Source organism: Danio rerio, chromosome 14, assembly GCF_052040795.2.
Source record: "Danio rerio strain M-AB ecotype USA chromosome 14, GRCz13ab, whole genome shotgun sequence".
Taxonomy (NCBI): domain Eukaryota; kingdom Metazoa; phylum Chordata; class Actinopteri; order Cypriniformes; family Danionidae; genus Danio; species Danio rerio.
The window spans coordinates 43,023,061-43,046,992 of record NC_141034.1 but is presented as its reverse complement, the minus strand read 5'-3'; the positions used below and the strand labels follow the sequence as shown (position 1 = coordinate 43,046,992).

The window sequence follows — 23,932 nt, the reverse complement described above, 5'->3', positions numbered from 1 at the left end:
ATTATTTGTTGTTCCTAAAACTTGGATAGGCGACCACACTTTTGTCAGGTATTGTCCAACTTGTCATGAAACTTTTAATCAGGATATTAGGAAGGCTATATTCATTTATGTGGGGACAAACATAACTAAAACTAGCATTAAGAGAGCCATGTGTAATAACTTGATTGAGAGATACCTTTAAATAATAAGTTTATCCAAATCATTTCTCACTCATGTTGCTCCAAACTTTCCTTTCCTTTTTTTGAAAGACCGTATAAGTAGCAGAGGGTTGAAAATCATGAGGGGGAAAACATGACAACTAAATTTACTTTTTCAGGAGCACTTATTAGCTGGAATCTGGATCTCGTTAAACTTCACTAGGTGGCATAAGCGAACCATGTAGCCCGCACGGGTCAACAGCGCGCGTGACAGTGCGCAGCCATCGCGAGAAGTGTAAATATTGAATGTGTCAAGACATGTCTGTGTGAATTATTTTAATGGTGCCAGGAATTTATAGAGTAACATCATAAAACACTAAATAAACCTTTTTGATAGGCTCACACAAATGTAAGACTATGGGTGTCGTGTATTTAAAAGATGGCATTCCGGTCTCATTATAGTGATTGTGGTGTCAAAAAATAAAATTATAATCTATAACAAAATAACACATTGGCTTTACAATACACATTCCAAAATTCCCCTGCGCGCCCTCGCGTTCTAGCCGCGCGTACCCACAGGTTCGTTGACATCACGCGTGAACCCCTCCCCTGCCCGCGGCGGCGCGCTTTAGCGCGGTCTCGCTTCTCTCTTCAGATCAGCAGAATCTGTTCATCCCGAGACGGACAAGATGGCGAAGTGAGTGGGTTGCGCTTTGAAGAGAAAGCAGCGACTCACAAAAATTCTTCAACGTTAAAACGTCGGTTGCCTTGATGTTCGTTCAAATAAGCGGGAAAACGCATCTTTAAGAAGAAAAATCGCCCCTCAGAGCGAGGTGAATCGAAGAGAGCGTCGAGGACATCGACTCCTCCGTGTCCTTTCAGGCTAAGCTGCTAGTCAGCTATTCGGGGAATTGCTCAAGAGAAAAAACAGCCTCAACCTCAGGGGAAATAGTCTTGTTTTTTTTTTTTTTACTTAAATGTCGAGGCAGCAAAACTTATATTGAAACCGATGTCCGTTATCATCTTCATTTCGTCGTTGTGAGTTAAGGACACAGCTAGTAAGGAAGAGCCGTTTTTAGGCTAGCTAGCATTGTTTCTACTGGACTGAAGAAGAGAGCTGCCTGAAAACCTCGCCCGTTTACACAGTTTCAGTGTACTTCTCGGATTTTAGGACATGGCCAGCAGCAGTGGCTCTAAAGCCGAGTTTATAGTCGGTGGGAAATACAAGCTCGTTCGTAAAATCGGATCTGGATCCTTCGGTGACATTTATTTGGCAATCAACATCACAAATGGAGAGGTAAAATGAAATGGATGTGTAATTCTTGTGCTGAATGACTGGGATAAGAAGATTGAGGGGTTTATACGTGTGTCCAGCTCAACAAGTCTGATTACCAGAACATTAAAGTCCATATGGTTTCCAAACATATAAGTTAGTTGGTGTAACGTTAGCTCTGAAAGATTAACGGATATTCATATTTGTACGACTTGTTTATGAGAAACCAATCAACGATAACTCGTTGCAGATTGGATAAAACATTTCTTTAAGATCATGTCCTGTCAAATCTTTAACTATTTTCAATGTTTCGCCACTAATCTGTGAGTTTTTGGTAAATGAGCATTATTTTTATTATAATTTCAGGAGGTAGCTGTGAAATTGGAATCACAGAAAGCCAGACATCCTCAACTCCTATATGAAAGCAAATTGTACAAAATTCTCCAGGGAGGAGTCGGGATCCCACACATCAGGTGAGTAACTTCAGATTATATCAGACATTATTATGGATTTTGTGGTAACATTAGCTGAACTAGTTTGATCTGGCTGAGGGACTAAGGGTAACGTTAGCTTAAGATCGAAAGCAACGCATCGAGGAGCGTTACAGAGTAACGTCTCGCATTTGTCAACGTATATTAAACGTCTCAATGGTTTATGCATCGATCTTAATGACATTAGTGTCATTACTGTTATGTTTAGTTTTACGGTTATGATATAGCATCAGCAGGCTAACTAGCCCGTTCATTAGCGCTAGGTTTTCACCGCGTCGCTTGAAAGAACGGTGGTGAAATGTCTTCAAACAATACGTGCTCTGTAAAATGGATTATTATATTGTAAAGCGAGTAAGATTTGATCACTTATTACATGTGTTTGTGTGTTGCTGAGTAATGAGTAAAGAGCGAGTGGGAAATGGCCGCTGCTCTTTTGTTGTGTTTGTTCAACATGTCCTCCCTCTCGATCAGAAAATGGCGGATGAGAGAAAACAAGTTTCAGGGCCTAGCGAGTCTGCTGCTGTCTTCTCAAGGTGACTGAGCCTTACCAGGGCTGCTGTTTGTGTCAAAATGTTGATTCTTTTTCATATATATATATATATATATATAGAGAGAGAGAGAAAAAAACATATGAGATAAAGGCTCACATAGGGTGCCTCAAGTAATTAATTCTAGTCACATTATAATTAATGACGTACTGTGACTGTATTCTCTGTCGCGTATTCTTATTTTTATCTTAATTAATTCAAACGTCATACTTTGCGATTGCAGAAGTTCCCTATTTCCCAATGTTTATAGGTGGTTGAGCTAGGGTAAATGTTTTTATTTGCTGTTTCCTCACAACTATGTTTATGTTTTCTAAGCTACTTGACGTTGTGCCTTATTAACCTAGTTTAACCTTTATTTCAAGACATTTGAGAGCCTGTGGGTGAGTGGGCCTTATCTTTCTAAAATGCACTCAGATCAGATGACTTTGCATAAAAATGCCAGAGAAACTTTTAATTAGTCACAAAAGGACTTTTGAATGTTTTGTGGAGATGAATTTGTTTTGTACCTAAGGTAGACGTTAAGATCTTAGATGTTAATTCATGTAACTGCAAAATTAAAAATTAAAGTAATATGGTAAGGTGTGTTCGTGTTTAATTGCCCTGGCACCCTTACAGATAAGTCTTTATCTTCTTTTTTTTCCTCCCCTTGAAGCTCCGCTCTTGGCTCTATTACTTGGGTAATTAAAAATTAACTTTGCTGTAGATGTCAAATCAACGAGAGATAGCGTTTAGTTTCTATTAAACACTCTTTATATTCACTATGTCCCACAGATCTGAAATTTCTTTGAGGTGGAAAAGATACCAAGATAAATAACATGTGACCTTTAATGCATCTTATAGAATTATATGTTAATCACAAAAGAATAAATTTTATTTCAGTATTCAATATTGATTTGCATGACCAGTTTGATCCTATTCTTTCACCCCTATTCCCCTTAAATTAATTGCATTTGCTTTGAAAATTCACATAACAGCATTAAATATGACAAAAGCTTAGTTTCTTGCAACGTTTCACACCATATTATTTCTGCTTAGCTAGCTTTCTTTCCTAGAAATGTCATAAATGCTTACCAGCCATGAGTTTTGCTAGTTTCACATTTAATCGTACACTAATATATCATTTAATAAAGTAGTTCAGCTGACAAATTTCACTTGGTAATATCAGTATAAACAAGAATGCCCTGCCTTTGCCATCAATGACCTGCCATTACAGACTTGCGTTTAGGTGTCCATTTCTGTGGCATCTCATGCTGACAGAAATTTGAACTCCTGGACCATAGCTGGTTATTTAACCCTGAGCAATTAAGAGTTGGGTAACTTATGTCGTTGTTGGATTTACCAAACAATTTAAAAATGAGATTCAAGCAATAGTGTCAACTAAAGCCATCTTTATTAAACTTTTAAGTAGTTTCTTTAGTGCTTTTAATTTGAGTGTTATTTGGGTGATTTATTTATTTTTTTAAGAACTGGATTGATTTGTTTTAAAGCAAGTGTATTTAGTTATCGTAGGAGTTTTTTTTTTTCTCAAAGGAAAAAAAGCCACTTAAACCACTTTATAATGACTGTATTAAAGTTTCCAGCAAATGATGTGTAATACCGGTTTCAGTCGCTGGTTACTAGAGCTTGGAAAACCTGCCATACGAGATCTTCCTCCCCCACACTACCTAAAATCACTCAGAGCCTTTCCTGATGAAAGAAAAAAGCTTTGTGTGCCGTTCAAAGTCTGTCATGTAAACTCAATCACAGAAAAGTGTCTTCTCACTCTGTTTAAATGTATATACATTACCATCACACCTCTTTGGGATTATTTAGTTAAAATATTCAGGCGAACTACACTTTTTTTTTCTTCAGCCTTCCTCTTAGTTTTGAAAAGAGGAAATGGGTTTCCCACAGAGAGAGGCCTGTAGTTTCCGTGAGCGATTTCTGTTGATATGAACTTCTGTAACTAGTTTAGATGACAGCATGCTTATGAAACGTGAGCTTTTATTAGGTTAAATTTAATGCATATTACATTGTTGTAGTCATAGAGGTATGTGAACGTGTATAATTTTGTACACACGAGCAACACTGATAATAAACTGGAATAAAAAAAAAAACTTTTCACTGTGTTCATAACAGCAGCTAGCATGAATGCCATTACTTCTGACATATAAACAAGCAAGAATTAGGAGTCGGCTTGTGGTTCAAAGTACATTTTGCATTGTCATTATGAAATGCTAGATGTTGGCTCTCTGGCACAGACGGCCGAATGAACACTAGTCTGCTGCTGCACCTTGTGTCTCCACAATACCTCTTTGTTTGGGAGACTCACTAGCAGGATGGTTGCTTAGAGACTGCTGTGGCAGTGTGTTCACTAAATGCATGACTCTTTTGAACCTCCACCTGCTCAATTTTGTTTGAGTTCTGATTGTCAAACTTGTGCTGATATTCGTAAGAACCCCCTAACTGATTTGATGCAGGATTTGGCTATAAATAATTTAAGTACGCTACTTTTTTCTTTTGTTCTGGGCTGTTCATGGTGGAGCAAAGTTGTTGAGTGGTGCTTTTGGTTTAAAGTGGTTTGTTAAAGACTTTATTGGCCTAGTTGCTACTGTGGACTCTACTCTGAGTCATGTCACCCAGCTGGATATATTGGATGCCATTGTCTAAAGGGTGTGCCATGTAACTCAGACACTTCCCTTGCTGATAAGATTTATGCTGCTTTGTAACATTACAACTTAGTCAGCTTTGTTCATATTTAAGTGTTTTCATTTAATTGTAATTTCCTTGTTATAATTTCGTCTTGTATAGATAAGCAATATGTTATGCGTCACTGAATTAGTATGAAGGATCAGCTCTTTTTGAGAAAAGCACAGCATTTTGTAGTTGTTTTGCAGTAATTACTATGTTTAATCATCTGTATGTTATGATGTTTTTCAGGTGGTATGGCCAAGAAAAGGACTATAATGTCCTAGTCATGGACCTGCTCGGCCCAAGTCTGGAAGATCTCTTTAACTTCTGTTCCCGCAGATTCACAATGAAAACTGTCCTAATGCTTGCAGATCAGGTAATGATTGGTTAACTCTTCCTTTTCGAATAAATTGCTCTATGGCAGGGATCACAAAACTTGTTCCTGGAGATCTGGTGTCCTGCAGATTTTAGCTCCAGCCCTGATCAAACAGACCTGAACAAGCTAATCAAAGTCTTACTAGGTATATTTGAAACACCCAGGCAGGTCTGTTGAGGCAAGTTGGAGCTAAACCCTGCAGGGCACCAGACCTCCTGGAACGAGATTGACCCCTGCTCTATGGCATAATGTTAATCTGCATGTTTTGCTTTAACAGATGATCAGCAGAATCGAGTATGTGCACACAAAAAACTTCATCCACAGAGATATCAAGCCAGACAACTTTTTAATGGGTATTGGCCGTCACTGTAATAAGGTAAACTTTCATCGTTTCCTTATTTAGTTTTAAAATGATTGATTTCAAAGTGACATGGAGGATTGACTGCAAATAAAACTGCAGATCGCTAAGGTTTCCTGTTACATTGAGACACTTATGGACGTATACTGGCTTGGGAGCCTGTGTTAGTTATGTTGTTGCTCTGCTGATTCGGGATGGCTGGGATGTACAAAGATTATTTGGTGGGAAATCATAGGGCCAGAAAACGTAATACCGCAGTGAGTCCTTAAACACAGTGTTTACAGCTTAACTTATTGATGGTTTGAGAATTACCTGACGGTTGGGCTGTGGACATCTGTGCACATGGATTGTATGTCTTTCACTCCTCAAATGGAACTTGTGCATGATATGTGACTTGTGGTTGTTTTATTATTTTATTTTTTATTTTTCTCCCTCCGACTGAGAGCTTTTGAAGTGCTTTGCACTGTTTTATTTCTCTATTCAAATGTACAGAAGTTGCCTGATTTGTATTTTGTTTCCGATAACTCATAATTTTGAGCCCTTGCAGACAGGCAACATTTGGCAAAGTTAAAGCTTCATGTGCAAAATAAAACAATGACCTACCAGTACAAGCTCTGATGGTCGTCTAACAGTTCAGACCAGTTTCCATTTATAAATTCTGGTACTTTTTGGTACTTCAGTGAAGCCTGTATTACCATTTTTGGCAGTGCTGTTTAGAATAAATGTTTACCATTGTGTGTCTGTGTGAATGCCAGCCTCAAGCTTTTATTTTGATACATACACATGAAATTGTCACCCTTTTCACTAAAACACTGGTTGCACACGCTCTGCTTTTGGATGTGTAGCTGTCAAAATCCACCCTGGAAAAAAACAATTGCAGTGAATTCAGTTGATGGAAAGATCTGATTTAGTTACTGCTTTAGTGAGGAATCAAAAGACCTATCCGCTCGCATTATCCACTGCTCTCTGCTTACATCTTTCATGCGATCATTACCACTCTTGATCCTGGCCCCAGTAAAACAATTTTGTAAGAGTAACATTCTCAACTTGGAGAAATAGTAAAGCATGTGGAGACGTCTTGACCAAGAATGGTGCAGACCAGCTGGTGACATCAGTTCCACACAAGACAAGTCTAAAAATGGAAGTGTTTAAGAGTGAATTGGTTTCAAGCAGTGATATTTTCCCAGATTGACTAGAATGCTCCAATTCAAATATATAGATCGTTTCCTCACACAGTTCCCCCACTCTCCGGTCACATTGTGGATAACCGTACTCAGCTCGGCACCATTGTAAACTAATGGCTTGTTTTGTTGCTTTACCCTGGGCTGCTCCTTTGAAATTTCCAATGTCACCTCCACCGTAGCTGTCCCATCTTGTCTTCTGTAACTAAACTAAAACTGTTTTTTTTTGCAATAACATGCAGGTTAAGTCATGCATCTCCTAAACTGCACGCTTTTATTTTTTCTTCTTTTTTCTTCAGAGCTTCAACCTACCTGATTTGGCCTCTTCACATGCCAAAGTATTCTAGCCTCTTCCTTACTGTAGGTGGTCTAATGATCTGTCAAACATGAAATTCAATATTTATCTTTCACAGGAGTTTAATGGGGTGGGGCTAAGTTTTGGTTGGTTGCATTTGTTCTCAAAGCTTCTCATGCCTATTTTTAAAACAAGTGCCCATTGTAGTGAATGGCCTTTAGAGTTTGCTTTTTTTTAACCCTAGTTGTGCCATTTGTCTTGTTGGCCTCATGCTAAAGCTGTCTTGGCTGTTAATTAACATATGGCACAGCTAGTGTTAAATGCTTCCTATTGTTTTTGATAAAGCCTTGGCAAAGTCAAAAAAGAGAATCAGGCTTGGGAATAATTGGTTTATTCAAGGTAAAAAAACACTGGGTTGGGCGGCCAGAGGTGCCATGTACAGTTTGCCTCAGTGGCTCGAGAACCGAAGAGGCAAGCGGGCCCTGTAATGTATGCTCTGAAAAAAAAAAAACAACAACAACACAACAACTTTAAGCTAGTGTCTGTACCTGGGCTTATGGGAAGACGTCTGCCATTAGCAGAGCCTCCTCTTAGTTTGAGCTAGGACGCTTGCTGGTGGATGAAGGATTGCCTTAGGCTTTCACTTCCCCTCCCTCTGCTCCTCCTCGCGTTCTTTTTCTGAGCCTTGGTGTTGCCTGTCTGCGCTGGCCGTGTGCGGTTGTCAGCAATACTGTTTGATGCACTGCACCCTCTATTGTCTGTTCAGTGTTTAGAATCTCCAGTGGGGAAGAGGAAAAGAAGCTTGGCTGTTAGTTCTTCTCAGGACCCATCTTTCTCAGGATTAAACCAGGTCTGAAACCTCAACCACCTCCTAATCGCCCAAAATTTTTATTTTATTTTTTTATTCATTTTTTTTTTCTTTTTGGAGTTCCTTTTCCCATTTGAATGTGATTTTTCAACAATAACCATTTGCGATTGTTGGCATTAAACCAGACACACATGCTAAACAGAATTTGAGATTAACTCCTAATCCAGATTGAAGGGATCTCTGTACATGAGGGGTGAAGGACTTGTTGCTTCAGGATGAAACATGAAGTTCTCAGTCAAATCTCAAATTATTCTCTATCATAACACTTGCTTAGTTTTGTAGAGTTTAATTAGTTTGAAAATACCCCGTGCTCCTATTCTGATTTTTAAAATCAAGCAGTTTATGATGGAGTAATTTGATTGGCCTTGTTTCACTGCATTGGGTGCTTGTTCTTGTTGTGATCTTGTTGCAGAATACTTCTTTTCAGTTCGTCTGCAGCGCTTAATAGCACAGTTTTTCCTGAACCAGCCTTTTAACATTGGAATAATGCTGTTAGAATGCCTGGAACTAATTGCAAAACTTGCCACATAAAAATCGTGGCCTGGTATTGATGGGGCTGACCTTTTAAATTGATGCACATGATGTTGTCCTGAGATATGTGCTCCTCTTTATTAAAATATTCAGCTAAAACCAGGTATGATGTTTTATAATCAGCTCTTAAATTCAGAGTTTGTCTTTGGGCATCACATCAATTTGCAATCCTCTTCAAAGCACTGACAGTCAGTTAAAATAGTATAATATTCAATGTTTGCGTGGGTTTTCACAGTTGATGGCCAAGTACTTGTACCTTGGGCTATTTTCGAGGAGAACGGCTCTTACATAATTTGAAAATGTTTAAATCAGTTTAGCCGGAAAATCACTTCTTATTGAATTCTTCCTCTTTATTTTCACATAGAGTTTTGAATCTTAATAGTTTCCCGTTGGTTGAAGGAGCTTATTTGTGTGCATTGCTTCAGTTTCACTGTCAGGGGGTATTGGATTTACAATTTTTGCCAAAGATTAACTAAATGTATGTGCATTTCTATTAACTTTTTCATGCTGATGACCTCCAGTAGCAAGTTCTAATTGGAATTGTATGGTTGGTATAACTAATTCCCCTGACTAGAGGAAATGTGTTTCAAATCCCTGGTTGAGCCAAGCAAACGGTGGCATGGCTCAGTGGATGCTTTACAATATGGCTGCTGCCTCAGTGAAAAACTGGTTGTGTGAGGTGATCTCGATAGGACTGCGGCCTCTAGGTGTGTGTGGGACACAGGATCTGACTGGCTTTCCACTAATGAAAATAATATTTCAGTCAATGAACGCCTCTTAGAGCTGACTCTTATTATATGGCTGCTTGGATAAAGGGCGTTTCATTTTCCAGTAAGCTTCATTTGCGTTGTAGACTCTGGCCTTATTGCTTCATTGATTACACTCCCTGGATTTCATGTTTTTATTCTGAGCTCCAGGTAAAAGGTCAGCCAGCACACAGAAAGAAGTTGGAAGAAAATGATTTAAATTTTTTCTTGTTTGCATTGAGTTTTAAAAATGAAACATCAGTGTTTGTGCTTTGTTTATATAGTTGTTCCTCATCGATTTTGGTCTGGCCAAGAAATACAGAGACAACAGGACACGACAGCACATACCCTACAGAGAAGACAAAAACCTCACAGGCACAGCTCGCTATGCCAGCATCAACGCACACTTGGGCATCGAGCAGAGGTGAGTGCTCCTGAAAACATGCTTTATATGATGTAAATCTGTATGACTATTTGTAAATCAAGTTATTCTCATATTAAATCTGTAATTTATTTTTAGGAAGTTAATACCTGCAAAAGCTTTCTTTTAACAATCAAAATATTGTAAAATTTACTTAAGATAGTGGTTTCTTTTATATATAATCTAATTTATTTCTTCAGCAATTGCTGTAGTCTTCAATGCCATGTACAATCTTTTGGGAAATGTTGAAATGCTGATTTGATATTCATATTTCTTAGTCCTATCAACGTTGAAAACAGCTTTGTTACCAAATATGCTAGTGAAAACCTTTTGTAGTTTGCAGATAAAAAAAAACAAAAAACGTATCAGTTTTACGCATGCTTGCTGTATACATCTGTAAAATTCTAAAGATAAAATTATTAGTTACTTGAAAGTTGCTCCTAGTACTTAACTCTGAGGTCTTCTGCAATAACAAACAGCACCATTAATTTGTGGTTGTGACATGCTTGAGATCTGAAATGTTATTTCTTGACCTTTGCTGAAATGTAGCATGTCATTGATTACCAAGTTAATTTGAGGATCAAATTGCTCATGCTTCTCCCGCCTGCATTATACACATACTAATTTTACATCCTTGGTATAATGCTGTGTTCACACCAGACGCGAAACGTGCGGATAAATCGCGCTATTCGCGCGTAAATAGCCTCATGAACATTTAAGTTTACTCACTTCATTCGCACGTCAAACCCCGCTTCGTTCGCGTGTCAAATTCACTTCAGAACAGACGCAGATTCGCGTCTTCTATCTGCCCTGTGACTCTAGCTTCATAGCTAAAGGGCTAACATTGATTTTATGAAGAAAATAACAGTGTTTATGTGCTTTATGAAGGATGATAAACGGCGTCGATACGTTTAGAGCCGTGTTTGAGTCCACTACATCCATTCAGAGGTGCATCCAGCTCTTTAAGCTCATAGACTCCTCCAGAAACTGAACCTGGCTGATGGAGGTTTTCAGCGGTGCTTCTGACTGAGCCCAGCCCAGTTTGATGAACTTCTTGTCGGTGTCTGCTGGGGGATTTCCCATGGGACACCGACAACAGGCGATACGTCACAATCACGCCCCCACAAGAGCAAGCTCCTGATTGGGTAACGCGGCGCAAATGTATGCTGAAGTTCAGATTTTCGAACGCGAGGGATTCATGCGAAACGCGCATTAAGCGCGTCAAACGGGCAAAACGCTCAATTCGTGCGTATCGCGCCGCAGGGTGTCTATTCACGCGTTTGCATTGACTTAACATGTAAATCACTCGTGCTTGGTGCGCGTTCCGCGTCTGGTGTGAACGCAGCATAAGGGTTAAGTTTTTTTTTTCATTTGTTGGTCACAGTTATACTTAAAAACCCTCTAAATCTGATTTTTTTAATCTAACTTTAACAGTCGTCGAGATGACATGGAGTCGCTAGGATATGTCCTGATGTACTTCAACAGAACCAGCCTGCCTTGGCAGGGACTGAAGGTAAGCACAGAGCTGATCAAGCATTATTATTAATATAGCTACATCATTTTAAATAGGAACACACAGCATGACTTAAGACGTCTATTTTTTCCCCTCTTTTTTTTCTTTTTAAAAGGTATTTTCTAATTGAAATGGTTTAAATGTAGGTCATACATTTAAATTATTATTTTTTTTATTAATTAAATTTCTTTTTTTTTTTTCTACGGTTTTGTGAAATCTCCAAAAATGAATGGACTAAAAATTGCTAGGCAGCATGAAACAGGCCAACAGGTGGTCCCTGAAAAAGTGCTGTAAATCTTCTTTCAGCTGGGTTATTTATGTCCCCCAGCACTGTGGGATTGCACACTGATGAACAGTCAGTACCAGATCACAGAGTGCAACAATTTCATTTTTTGCCCCCAGGCTGCCACAAAGAAACAGAAATATGAGAAGATTAGTGAGAAAAAGATGTCGACCCCTGTTGAGGTGTTGTGTAAGGTATGTGATATTCTTTATCCTCACAGCAAGGCTTTTCATACATGCTAAAAATCTCTGCTCAATCTTCTATTTGAACGTTGTGATGAAGTTTCATTAGTATGTAAACGAGTTCTCAAAAACATTTAGCTCAGGTAACAAGGCCAACTTTACCATGATGCTTGGTAATCATTTAGGTAGTTTTTAGACATTTGTGTAGTTCTGGTGTATAATAACTTTTATTATTTTATGTGACAGTGAAAATTATGAAGATTAACCTTTATGTTCATTCTTTTATTTAAATGCAATCTGTTCCTTACGCTCATATCTATCCTGTTTTAGGCCTTCATGATACTTCATGATGTCTGACAGCGTGTTAACTCTGGCAGTTTTGTAAATTGCGCTTTTGTAACATGGGTTTGGCTCTTTCTACAGGGTTTCCCAGCAGAGTTTGCCATGTACCTGAACTACTGTCGTGGGTTGCGGTTTGAAGAGGCGCCTGACTACATGTACCTGCGTCAGCTTTTCCGCATTCTTTTCAGGTGCTCTTCAGTTTTCTCTTATTTCAACACTCCCAGCTGGGCCAAAAACAGACATAACACACTCAAGATAAAAGTTTCCACATCTTTATCAGTAAAGGCTAAGGTCAGTTTGACAGGAAAGGAAATCCATAAGTAGGGCTGGATGATATCGCAGGTTTTATTTGGTTTGTATTTCTATTTTATATTGAAGTGCTTTTTATTGTAGTTCTAAAAAAATTTAACGTCTTGAAAAAAACATTCTGCTTAAAGTTAAAAACAAGTTGCATGTATCGACATGAATTGCTATTTCGTATCATATTCTTTGCACTAAGAACTTAAAGACAATTATGGACCCTTTTCACAAGCATGTTATGACGCGTTTAACTATTATCAGCACCTTAAATCCTTGAAAGTTTCAAATATTTTTTATTTTTTCATTTTAAACGCATTAACGTTCAAATGTATTTATGTGTGTAGGATATATTCCTTGCTTCAAATAACAAATAATGAATTACTGCTTTTTTAAGGCATTTGTAATGTGGCGTCTATAGGACTGGACAGTAAATTTGATGTTATTCCCTCCTCTGGCTGTCGTCAGCAGTCTCACACAATTTCTTTTTTCCTTTTTCTGATGATATTTATAAGTTCATCGTGGATTTTTTTTAAATTATTTGAGCAAATAAGATTGAAAAAAAAAGTGTTATTTGTTGTATTCTCCCATGCACTGCTCTCTTAGTTTACCTACTTATGACACCTTGCGCTAGTGAGAAACCTGAAATGTGAAAAGAGTCTTTTGTAAAACAACTTGTTTTACTCCTTACAAGTGTTTTTTTAATAATATAAAATGACTAACTATAATTTGTCTTATCTAATATGTGGACATTCATTTTTAAAATGTGATGCATTTATAAATTGCAATGCAAGAGAGCTATTATTAACAGTAAATAACAGCACATTTCAAGCTGTATTCACTATGTATATGGGCAAACACACAAGTTCTTTAGGGGCCTATGCATTGCACTGTGCAATTTGTGACTTCTAGTACCTCATGCTTAAAACAGCATTCTAAAACAAGGTGAAAGTTTAATCAGTGTCTCAATGGTTTCCCTTATTTTACTGCCCAAGACTGAAATCGTGTTTGTCAAGATACAAATTCATCTTGTGTTATTATCATTGTCATTGTCAAGGTGTCCAATAGTGCCATGCAATTTTAAAGAATATAGTTTGATATAAATAATGGCAAAACATAGTCAAAAAATTACCTCTGCTTTTACTTCTTTATTTCTGTAATTGTGAAGTCTCTTAATTATTCAATTTCTATGGGTGTACTCACTCCTGCTTGATCTTCTCCAGGACTCTGAACCACCAGTATGACTACACATTTGACTGGACCATGCTGAAGCAGAAAGCAGCACAGCAAGCGGCCTCCTCAGGGGGACAGGGGCAACAGGCACAAACCCCCACAGGCAAGCAAACTGACAAACCCAAGAGTAACATGAAAGGTTAGTAGCAAACAGCCAAGCGACGTTTTGAGTGCAAAAAAAAAAAAAGACAGAGACACCAATTGCTTATGTTTGTAAAAAATAAAAAAAAAGTTGATTTGGAACATTTGCTCCCCAAAAGATTCATGAATAGTAAAGAAACGGTGTTAGTTCAAGGATGCACCCCAACTAAAAAAATATATATACAATAAAAGAAATGCTAAAAAAAAATCAATTGGTATGTTTTGCAAAAGCAAAGACGTCCTTGGGAAATTTGACTACTAACTTTGAACCAAAAATGTCTATTCTTCTCTGGGACGAAGGGTTGGCTTCATAATCTTTTTCTGTCGATGTCAGATAACCATCCCTTGAATTAACCCCTTTCCAATGGGATGCTCTATTTGACAAATTTCTCCCAATCATTGTTCCTGGATCTAACACTTGTTAGTCTTGATTATAATGGTCTCTTCTGTACAAAAATGGATACGTGGGAGTGATTTATTTTTTTTCTAACCACAGACTAACTCTGATCATGCCATTTTCACATCTCTGCACTGATTCTTACTGTACTATTCTGTATGCTTGGTGTTAAGGGGACTGTAATATGCTATTATGTCGAAGCTTTTGAATGTTCATGTAATGTGATGATGACTCGAAGGTAATGTTTTTGTGATTCGGGTTCTCTACATTCTACAGAACGTTGTAGGTATTTGGCTTGGATTCAGTGAAGTGTTTTGTTATGCGTTTGACTATTTCAGAGGCAAAACTTTTAGCAATTAATAAGGATGTTAATAAGCGCATAGAGTCTGTTTTCCACTACATTAGTGATAAGTAGTCCTGGTCCAATGGTGAAGGCTTTAATGTAGTCTAAAGCTGTTGTGTGTTTAATGCAGAGTAGGCTTGACACGTAGAAGGGCACAGTTAAGTGGAAAAGCCCCTGTCACTTCTCTTCCACTGATGTGTCCTTTAGTGCCCTGTTAAAGTTAGACTTAAGCAATGGTTGATATGCGTTTGAGTGTTTCTCAATGTTAATAATTTACATCCCTTAGACTTTACATTGACATTCTTCTACCTAGAAGCTGTATTTTGTAAAGTAGCATTTAGTTCCAATTCACAGTTTCAGAACTGATGTTGATGTCTGTTAGATCAGTGATTCCTAAAGTGACTTCGCGGGACAATGACAGGGGGTCGCTTGGTGATTTGAAAAAAAGTTAAAAAGTAACTTCATTAAACTAATATGCTGTGTAAATAGACGCGTGAACATTTTGAGTTTACTTCCTTTATTTGCGCGTCAAATTCACTTCACAATAGATTCGGATTTGTGTAATGGGAGGGCTTCCGTCTGCCCGGTGACTCTTGCTTTGTTGCTAAATGGCTAACATTGGATTTTATAGAGAGAATTGCTGTGTTTGTGCTTTATGGAGCCTGAAAAACACAGTCGAATCGCTTGGAGTCATGTCTTAAGTACACTATATCTATTCAGAGGGGCACCCAGCTCTGTGGGTTCATCAACTCCTTCAGAAAGTTTACCTGGGTGATGAAAGCTTTCAGCAGTGCTTCTGTCTGAGCCGAGCCCAGTTTGATCAACTGTTGTCCTGTGTCGGCAGGAAGATTACCCCCCAGGACACCAGCAACTTGAGGGATTGGCATGTCAATCGTGCAAAATGCTCAACTTGCGCCACTTAACCGGTGCGAATTGTGTCATTCGCGCTGCCTCATTTGCACGTTATGCGCTGCAGGATGTTTATCCACGCCGTTGCTTTTACTTAACATGTAAATCACTCGCGCCTGATGCTTTCCGCGTCTGGTGTGAACGCAGCATGAGAATTGTAATATTGTAACCATTACCCACAGAATATAAAAATAGTAGTTTTTAATAATAAAAACAACATTTATATTAAAGCCAACAGTCTTTAAATTGTTTTTATAGGATCAGTGTGTTTACGTTAGATTAACAACAGCGCAATATCATCAGCTGCATCAGATATTTTTTTTGTTTTGTTTTAGCCCCAGGTTAAACCTTCTGACACATTTATGTAAATCAAATACATTAAAAATAAATACAGGCCAAAACTTAACATTGAGAATGATCTTTTGAGAGGCAATCTCCAAAATTAAACCAAGAATAGACTTGTGCTGAAAGCATTGTCCACCAGTCCCTTTAGTTGAGGTTAATATTAAAATAAACGAATTAATAAATGACTGTAAAAATGATATGGTAGTTAGACTGTTGCACTTTTTTTTCCTGTATGTTGTCAATATGCTCGCATTTATATAGGCTTATTGTTGTATGAGCAACGTTTGCATATTTACAACTACCAAAGAAGAATTTGGGGTTTGCAAGTCACTGGCATTGTTATTTTAGGGGTCGCAGGCTGAAAAGTTTGGGAGCCCCTGTCTTGGATAATGCAGATCTGCAAAAGTATATTGTTATTTTTTTTGGGTAGTGTTAATTCAGTATTGAAAACAAAGAATATTATTGACTTTTTCTGAATTTAGATCTTGACAATTGTTGGTGATTTGTAGTAAAACGATTCTGAGAATGTAATGCATAATTATTTTTTCAAATAATTTTTTTTTAGCTTTTGGAGTAAGCATGAGTTTTTTTCTTCCCCAATTTTCTCACTTTAGAGTTTAGATTTATGATAATATAATCAATCATAAAAGGATAAACCGAAACAAATGGTAAACTCTCTTTCTGCTAATGTGAGTGCCTTAATGCTGAAGTTTCTCAAATTTAAACAATTATAATCATTGATTGTGATGGGCATTAATAAGCAAAATAATTGTATCTATCAGTTTAACTTTTTTCTAAAACGAAAATACAATTCTCTGACATTTAGTCAACTAAAACTTGACTGAACAATAAATGTGGCAGTTTGACCTCAGAAAACAAGGAAGCTAAACTAAAACGTAGTTAAGTTGTTTTGCAATGGATGCATATTGCAGTTAGGTTTAAGTATATCTTCCTCTAATCTACCTTTTTCTGGACTACATTAAATCATGTTTTCATGACCAAAAACATTACATAAATTCCCAAACATCGTACATTCGTCAAGCAGGCAAAACATGCATAAGCGTGGGCACATTTAGATTTGAGTATTTGTTTTTTTTTCACCACACCATAGTTTCACTTTCTTTCAACATTAGTTTCGGCTTGATGCTCATCATAAAACTTATTGATAGTGAATGGCACAATCTATACGTTTTATGCATATTATTTTGCAGCTTTTTTTCTGTTTACCCATATTAGAAGCATTTTAGTTTCACTCAATACACATTTAAATGATTGTTTACTTTATTTTAGCTGAGGCTAATAGTCAAATTTTTTATAAATTTGGAATTAAATTACTTGTTTATTTTTTGGAGTAGGAAATGAAGATTAAAAAGCAAGTGAACAAGGTAGTTGATTCCTTTTTGCATTCCCCTTTAAAGCCTAGATGGCCTTGTATGGTGGTTTTAATATAGAGACAGTGCGCCGTTAACCCACGCTGGCAGCTTTTTCCCAGCAGAGCTTTGTGATCTGTTTCCTCTGTGACGTTACACATAGCTTTTAGAGTCCTCTTTTTTTTCAATCCCGTGGCTCACGTCATGCTCTTTGTTCATAAACGCTTGGAGAAAAGCAGGAAGACTGTTTTACACTGAAGGTTCGTCCTGATTTAAGGCAGGGAACAACTGCTGTTAAAAGTGGCTGAACTAAGAATAGCATTTGCTGATGAGGTGGCATTGGCCTAATCCTTTGTGCACGCTGTTTTAGTTTGATTGCACCCCATCCCCCTTCAAAAGCCGGGATGCACCACGTGCCAAGCTTAAAAGAAAAATAGATATATGATTGTATTATTTAGGTTGCAATAACTCAATCTGTTAAAATGTGCAGAAGCTTAGAAGTGGAGTACTGTCCCTTTAAGAGCCATTCTTAGCTTAACAGCCAGAGCAGAGAATTTAAGTGGTGTGTGTTTGAGCTTGAAAGAACTTTATTTGCTAGGGATTGTTGGTTTCTTGGTTACCAGCACCACTTTGTTAGTTCTGCAACAACATAGAGCTGGAGCTTGTGGTGCCGTATTATTGTGGGATTTGTCCTGAGAGTGCTGCGTCAGCATACTTGCTCACGCTCCATGAATGCAGACTTGTCAAGCATTTAATTTTCTTCCTCTCTTCAACTCGTCATTTTTCACTCCCTCAAATGTTTCATTAGCGTCCATAGAAATGTCAAGGCTGAGGTAACTGTACTCTGCAAGTAGTAGCAGCTCGAAGCTAACAATCAGGTTACTTGGCAACCGGTTTGGATCGTCTTTCCATTGTGGATTAGTTATAAATGACAGAAGCAGTGACATGGGCGATGGCTTGGCTTTTGGATTTTAAGAATTTATATCGTATTAGCAGTCATCTAGCAGTACGTTTCTAAAAATGACTCTTTTTGAACTGAATCCGTTTGTTTAGCGCTGTTTGATAATGGGCTGGTTGCCTGAGGCAGAAGCTCATTGATTTTTAGAGGCAGACCACAGTTGAGTGCCGGAAACATTACTACATGCGTCAGAGGTTTGTCAGACTGCTGGGTTTGGTGTTGTGTATGTACACGTTTTGAAATGACTTGCCGTGTTCGGTTTTTCACAGGCAATTTTTCAGCCACCCTTAATATAAAAGCTTTCATAGCGTTAAAAATCTGTATCACTGACTTTCTTGCATGGAACATAACAGATATTTGTCAAAATATCATGGTAAATATTTAGATCTTACATGAGGCGTACACAAATTTAAATGACACAAGTGCTTTTATATACATTGAAAGCATATTAAATTTAAGTCAAGTGCTTTCAACTAACTTTTGTGAAAATAAAATTTTTAATTAGGGATGATGTAATGTTCAACTGTCCCATTGTAAAGCTGCTTTGACAAAATAATTGTGTAAAAGCTTCAAATCAAATTGAATATTGCACTTATTTTTTTATTACTAAAGTTTTTGTCTGTGGTCCAGATACAGATGAGTCGTGTTGGTGTATAGGTCACAGTTTATTCAATTCAAAACAATGTAAAATGCTTATTACCTGAAATAACTCTTTAAGAACATTGTAATATGATTTGGTTTACACTTGACACAAAGTTATTTTAATTTAACAACAGTATTCAAAACAAGGAGTGAAAATTTTTGAAAAAAATTAAATGTCTGCTAGTTTAGTGTGACGTCACTAGGCATGGGCCGTTACCAGTTTCTGACGGTATGAAAACCGTGAATAAAAACATCACCGTATTGTTTACTGCTGTAAAACATTTAAATGTCTTAGTAAAAACAACTTTTTACTCATTTAACACAATATATTACATTTTTAGCAAACATTTATAATATTTTGAACTGTAAACAATGTCAGGCTGCATAACTTAAAAAAATCATTGACTTCTGTGATCTTTATTAACTTCAAAAACACTGATTTCCTTACAATATAAAAAAACACTTAATTACAATCATCAAATTTTATCTTAGAAAAGGTATAACAAACTTTTCTGCTGTTTTAATACCTTGACTTTCAAACTGTGGTAAACCTTAAAACCGCTCATTGTCCCATGCCTAGATGCGGCTTCCGGGTACAAGCGCTCTATCAAACTGTACAGGGAGACTTAACAAATGGTAATAATAAACGTCAACAAAGAGATGTAGTACTTTTTAAAAATCATGATCAAAATTTGTATCAATGTCTAATATCAGATGGCTAGAAAGTGATTAATTTTTTACAAACTGTTAAAATATTGGTGTCTGTGATGCACCAAAATCTAGACCAGAGACTGTTGTGTACACCATGATTTTATATAATATTCACTTTAATGTGACATGACTAAAATTGGTCATAAACTAATATTTTCTCAGTTCAAATGATTAGCAGCTTAGACCTGGAAACAGTATTTCATAAGTCACGACTTAAAGAGCGTATATAGAGGCAGTCAATAAAAACATTTATAAGGACAGGCCTAAAATGCATTAAAGCAAGTCTACTGTGCAATACAAATACTGTCAGATTTGCGTGCTTGACGTACATTTATTTAAATAAGTGGCTTTGTTTAAGCCATTGCATATTTCGGTTAATGAAAAAAATGAATTATTTGTTTTCTTTCATTGGACTAAAGTTTTAATTGAGTCCCAACCTTAGAAAGCAATGTTAAAATTATTTAAAAGCTCTCCAGTTAAATACAGTGTTCTTGAAATCGACTCCTATTACATAGATAGTGTTGCTTTTTATGGCTAGTAGCATCATCGATGTTCTGTTTTAGGGAATATTGTCAGGCCCCCCTCCTTGCGTGAAGTCTTCTTGATAGGACAGCTGCTTTGCTCTGAGCTGGTTTTATTTAACTGTGTGCAGCAGCTGACTTGGTTAGGTTTCAGTCCACTATAGTAGTGTATGAATGAGCAACACATCCATGTTTTTGTTAGCAAACGTCTTAGTTGCTACTATTCTTATCACTACAATTATGCAGTCATTCACAGGTAAATGGCAAGTCTGGACTCTTGTATTGAAAGAGTTTGATTCCATTAGTTTGACCACATAAATGTTTTTCTGAGGTTCTCTGCAGCAAGACTTCACTGCAGAGAAGGACTGATGACTTTGCACTTTCTCTCTTCCAGGACTGAATAATGCTTTGACTGGGTTGGCCGCATTGATTACAGTAGCTCAACCCCATTCACTCTGTGCCGCTAACTCTTAACCCTCTCCTCTCTATCTATCTGTTTCCCTGTCTTGCAGGTTTCTAAGCATTAAGACAATGTAATGAAGCAGAGCAGAGTGGTCGTAGCAGGATTTGCCTTCCAATCACACCCCGGCATCTAGGATCAAATTCACCAGAACCTGCCAGGCACTGTGGGCAACCTTTTTCCTGTTAAAGAACTTTCGTTCCATATACTATATATGTAATTGGTATATATAGATAAGATGCTCCGCATATATCTATATATTGGTATGTATATACTATATCCACACACAGAAGCAGGCTTGGTTTGGAGTTGGAAGCTGTAGCCTTTTCTATTGTCCTGTCCCTTAAGACTTTTCGCCCCCTCCTTCTTTGAAACGGAAAACTGTAGAAAATGGGGATGTAATTGCGCACATGCCAATGTTTTTCCCGAGTTTTCTCCATCAGGAAATCTGTTTGGGGTCCTTCCTGAATTCTTGGTTGCCCATCAGAGCAGTTTTGGCCCCCTTTTCCCCTTTGTCATCGTCACAGAGTGTGGCACGAACCCAGACACTCTTCAGAATGGAGACATCCGAGACACATTTTCATCCTTTAATTTTTTTATTCTTCTTCCTTTCTTCAAACAAAGTGAAACATCTGAGATTAAACCTGAGTTTGTTTTTCGTTCTTTCTTTTTCTTTTGGTTTTGTTCCAAGTGTATCCAAATAATTAAAAAGGCAAACATTGGGTTTTGTTCTTTTTTTCTAAAAAGGTAATTACGATTCTGCCTGCTGATATGTGCTAGAGAGCTTCTAATGTGAAGATTAAAAACATTCTAGTGACTACTAGGTTTCTCTTTAGAGCGCTGCATTAACTATATTGTACTTGGTATTCTGAAGTCTAAAAAAAATAAAATAAATAAAAGAGTAAACTCCACTAAAGCATATTCATTACAAATTAGGCATCACTCTGAACTAAACCTGTATGTTAATTGCTTAGATGAAAATTGTATGCATCGATCTGGGTTTTTTTCTCTCTTTGAAAAATGTTCATGTTGATTGAGAAAGTAACCATTCGTACGATTAATTGCTATGATAGGCTCTATGTTTTGTTTTCGAGAGAAAAAATGTGCTCACTCCACCCTTCCCATTACCATTTTATATGCATATATCTTTTTTTATCAGAAAAAATAATACTTTTTCAGTTTTATAGAGTTGTCTTTCCCTGTATTGAATCGATAATTTTTGGGGAAAGGGCTTTTTTTCTTTTCTTTTTTTTTCTTTTCTTTTTTGTTTGTTGCTGCTTTCTGTGATGAAGCAGATCCTCTTGTAAAATATCTCTGGGACTTTTTCTCTCTGCAACAAATTTTCGCTGCTGTATGGTAGCATTTTTTCCCCTCTCGATTTTCTTTCTTTTTTTTTTTTTTTTTTTTCATTGCAAAGAAAATGTTGGAGGGTTTCCTTTCTATATAGTTTTGGAGTCAAGAGCAGTATGATTTTTTTCCTTTTTGTTTTCTTCAGCTTTTAGCCAGGACAAATGCACACCAGTAACTTGGCTTTTTCTTTTCGTTGTTTTTCTTACCTCCAAACTGTCCCTCAGAACCAGCTTTAAGTACATTACAGCTGGACAGTCTATAAAAAGTGTAATTTATTCCCTTTTAGCATGTCAGAATAAATTAAAATGACTTCTCAGAACTGCTGTCCCAGTCTCTGTAATTTAACAAAACGCACATGACTTGGATTACTGATAGATTTTCCCCCTCTCCTTTCCATTTGTTCAGGTATCTGTCTCTAGTCTGCACATCTATTGTTGAAGTACCACATAACCAGGCTGTTTTATTTTTATTTGAAACAGAAAATCAACATGAAATGCTTTAAAATGGAGCAAAGCAATTGCTTGGTTCTCAAAAAGATGTAAAGCTTTGAATGAATTTGTCTCAAGTGTTAAAAAGGGACACGTTTATGGAAATGAGGTATTGCTGTATTCCAGGAAAGCAGTTCTTGTGGGGATGATGGGTAGTTCTAGGTGCTTGTGGTGTTTCAGATTTCCAGGATTTCTATCTGTAAATATTAAAATGGCTTCAAATGGCAGGTGTGGAAATTGGTTAATGTGCTTGACACACCACAGAAACAACTGCTTCAGTTAATTTTTCTCCTCAATCACATGTCAACGTTTTACATTATTCAGCAAAGGGTGATTAATGCTTTTATGCGGTACCACTTATAGCTTTTTTTCTCGCAGCAAGGCAGCGTCATTATCAGACTTGCTTATTGAGTCATCAGTATAGGTTTGGCAAAAGCAAAGTTATAACTTGCCTCTTATTAAATTGTGTAAATCACAAACTGGTTTAAAATATGCTGGGAAAGTCCTGTTCACAACAAAAATGGTAACTAGTAGGGCTGCATGAATCAAACATTGTGATATTTTTATTATTGTGCAAATATATATTGTGATATGAATTCAATTTCATTGCACTCTCAGAAATAAGGGAACAAAATTTGTTACTGGAGTGGTACCTTTTGAAAAGGTACCACCCCAGTGACAGATTTTGTACCTTCATTTCTGAGAGTTTAGATGAGTTGAAAATTTGAAAAGAAATTAAAATTTTAGATGGATTGGGATGAATCTGTAGTGCAGTCCATATGCATAAAATATCAAAAGCAATAAAGAATAAGACGCTAATTAAATAAACACCAATTTATTGTTTTCCAAAAAGTTTCATTTAAATTGTTATTAATTGGTCAGTTACACAGCATAATTTCTTCTGGGCCTGAATGCTTTAAAAAAAAAAACTCATACAGTCATAGGCCTCAAAAAGCACTTTTTTTTGTCTGCCAAATGATTAACTATAATCCAGCCTCAACATTGCGTATGTTTACATTGTGACTGATGTTCACGTTGTGAATGATTGCATTCCGATATCAATGCTGAAATTATATATTGTGCAGCCCATAGCTTCAACACCAAGAAACCGATAAAGCTGCGGTCACACTGCACTTTTCTCCCCATAGACTTCCATTCATACGCATGTGAATGCGTCAGACCGGAAACGCAAGCTTGTGCTACAAGTTTCACAGTTCTCTGCGTTGGAGAGTTCAAACTTGGTCAGCTATGACCTGCGAAGACCAATCGAAGATCAAAACCTGACCTCTCTGTACAGAAATTTAAAACATGGACCAATCACTCGCTTTCTTAATGTTTACTCTTGTTTAATCCTGCTCCTTTTTGCAGCTCCTTAAAACAGAATTTGCCCAAACTGTAGTATGACTACAGCATAACCACTTTTATTTGTGCTGCAATTCTGTCATCTGTTATAAATCTTCAGTCTCTTAAAGGTCGGTGGATAATGATTGGTTTCGATTATCAGTAATTAGTTGTGAGCAGGGGACTCTGCTACTGTTTTATTATTATCAAA

General features: G+C 37.2%; 1 protein-coding gene across 8 annotated transcripts; it reads left to right on the top strand.

Annotated features, from left to right (window-relative positions):
* The first annotated feature begins 794 nt into the window (after positions 1–794).
* Positions 795–22,607, top strand: csnk1a1 (casein kinase 1, alpha 1). 8 transcript variants are annotated; one of them, XM_087280067.2, is made up of 11 exons: positions 795–1,434; positions 1,777–1,883; positions 5,369–5,495; positions 5,773–5,871; positions 8,096–8,179; positions 9,759–9,898; positions 11,330–11,408; positions 11,811–11,885; positions 12,297–12,403; positions 13,736–13,848; positions 20,595–22,607. In XM_087280067.2, the coding sequence occupies exons 1-11, from the start codon at positions 1,312–1,314 to the stop codon at positions 20,600–20,602; spliced, it is 1,062 nt and encodes a 353-aa protein (XP_087136193.1). In that variant the 5' UTR covers positions 795–1,311; the 3' UTR covers positions 20,603–22,607.
* Positions 22,608–23,932: the final 1,325 nt, after the last annotated feature.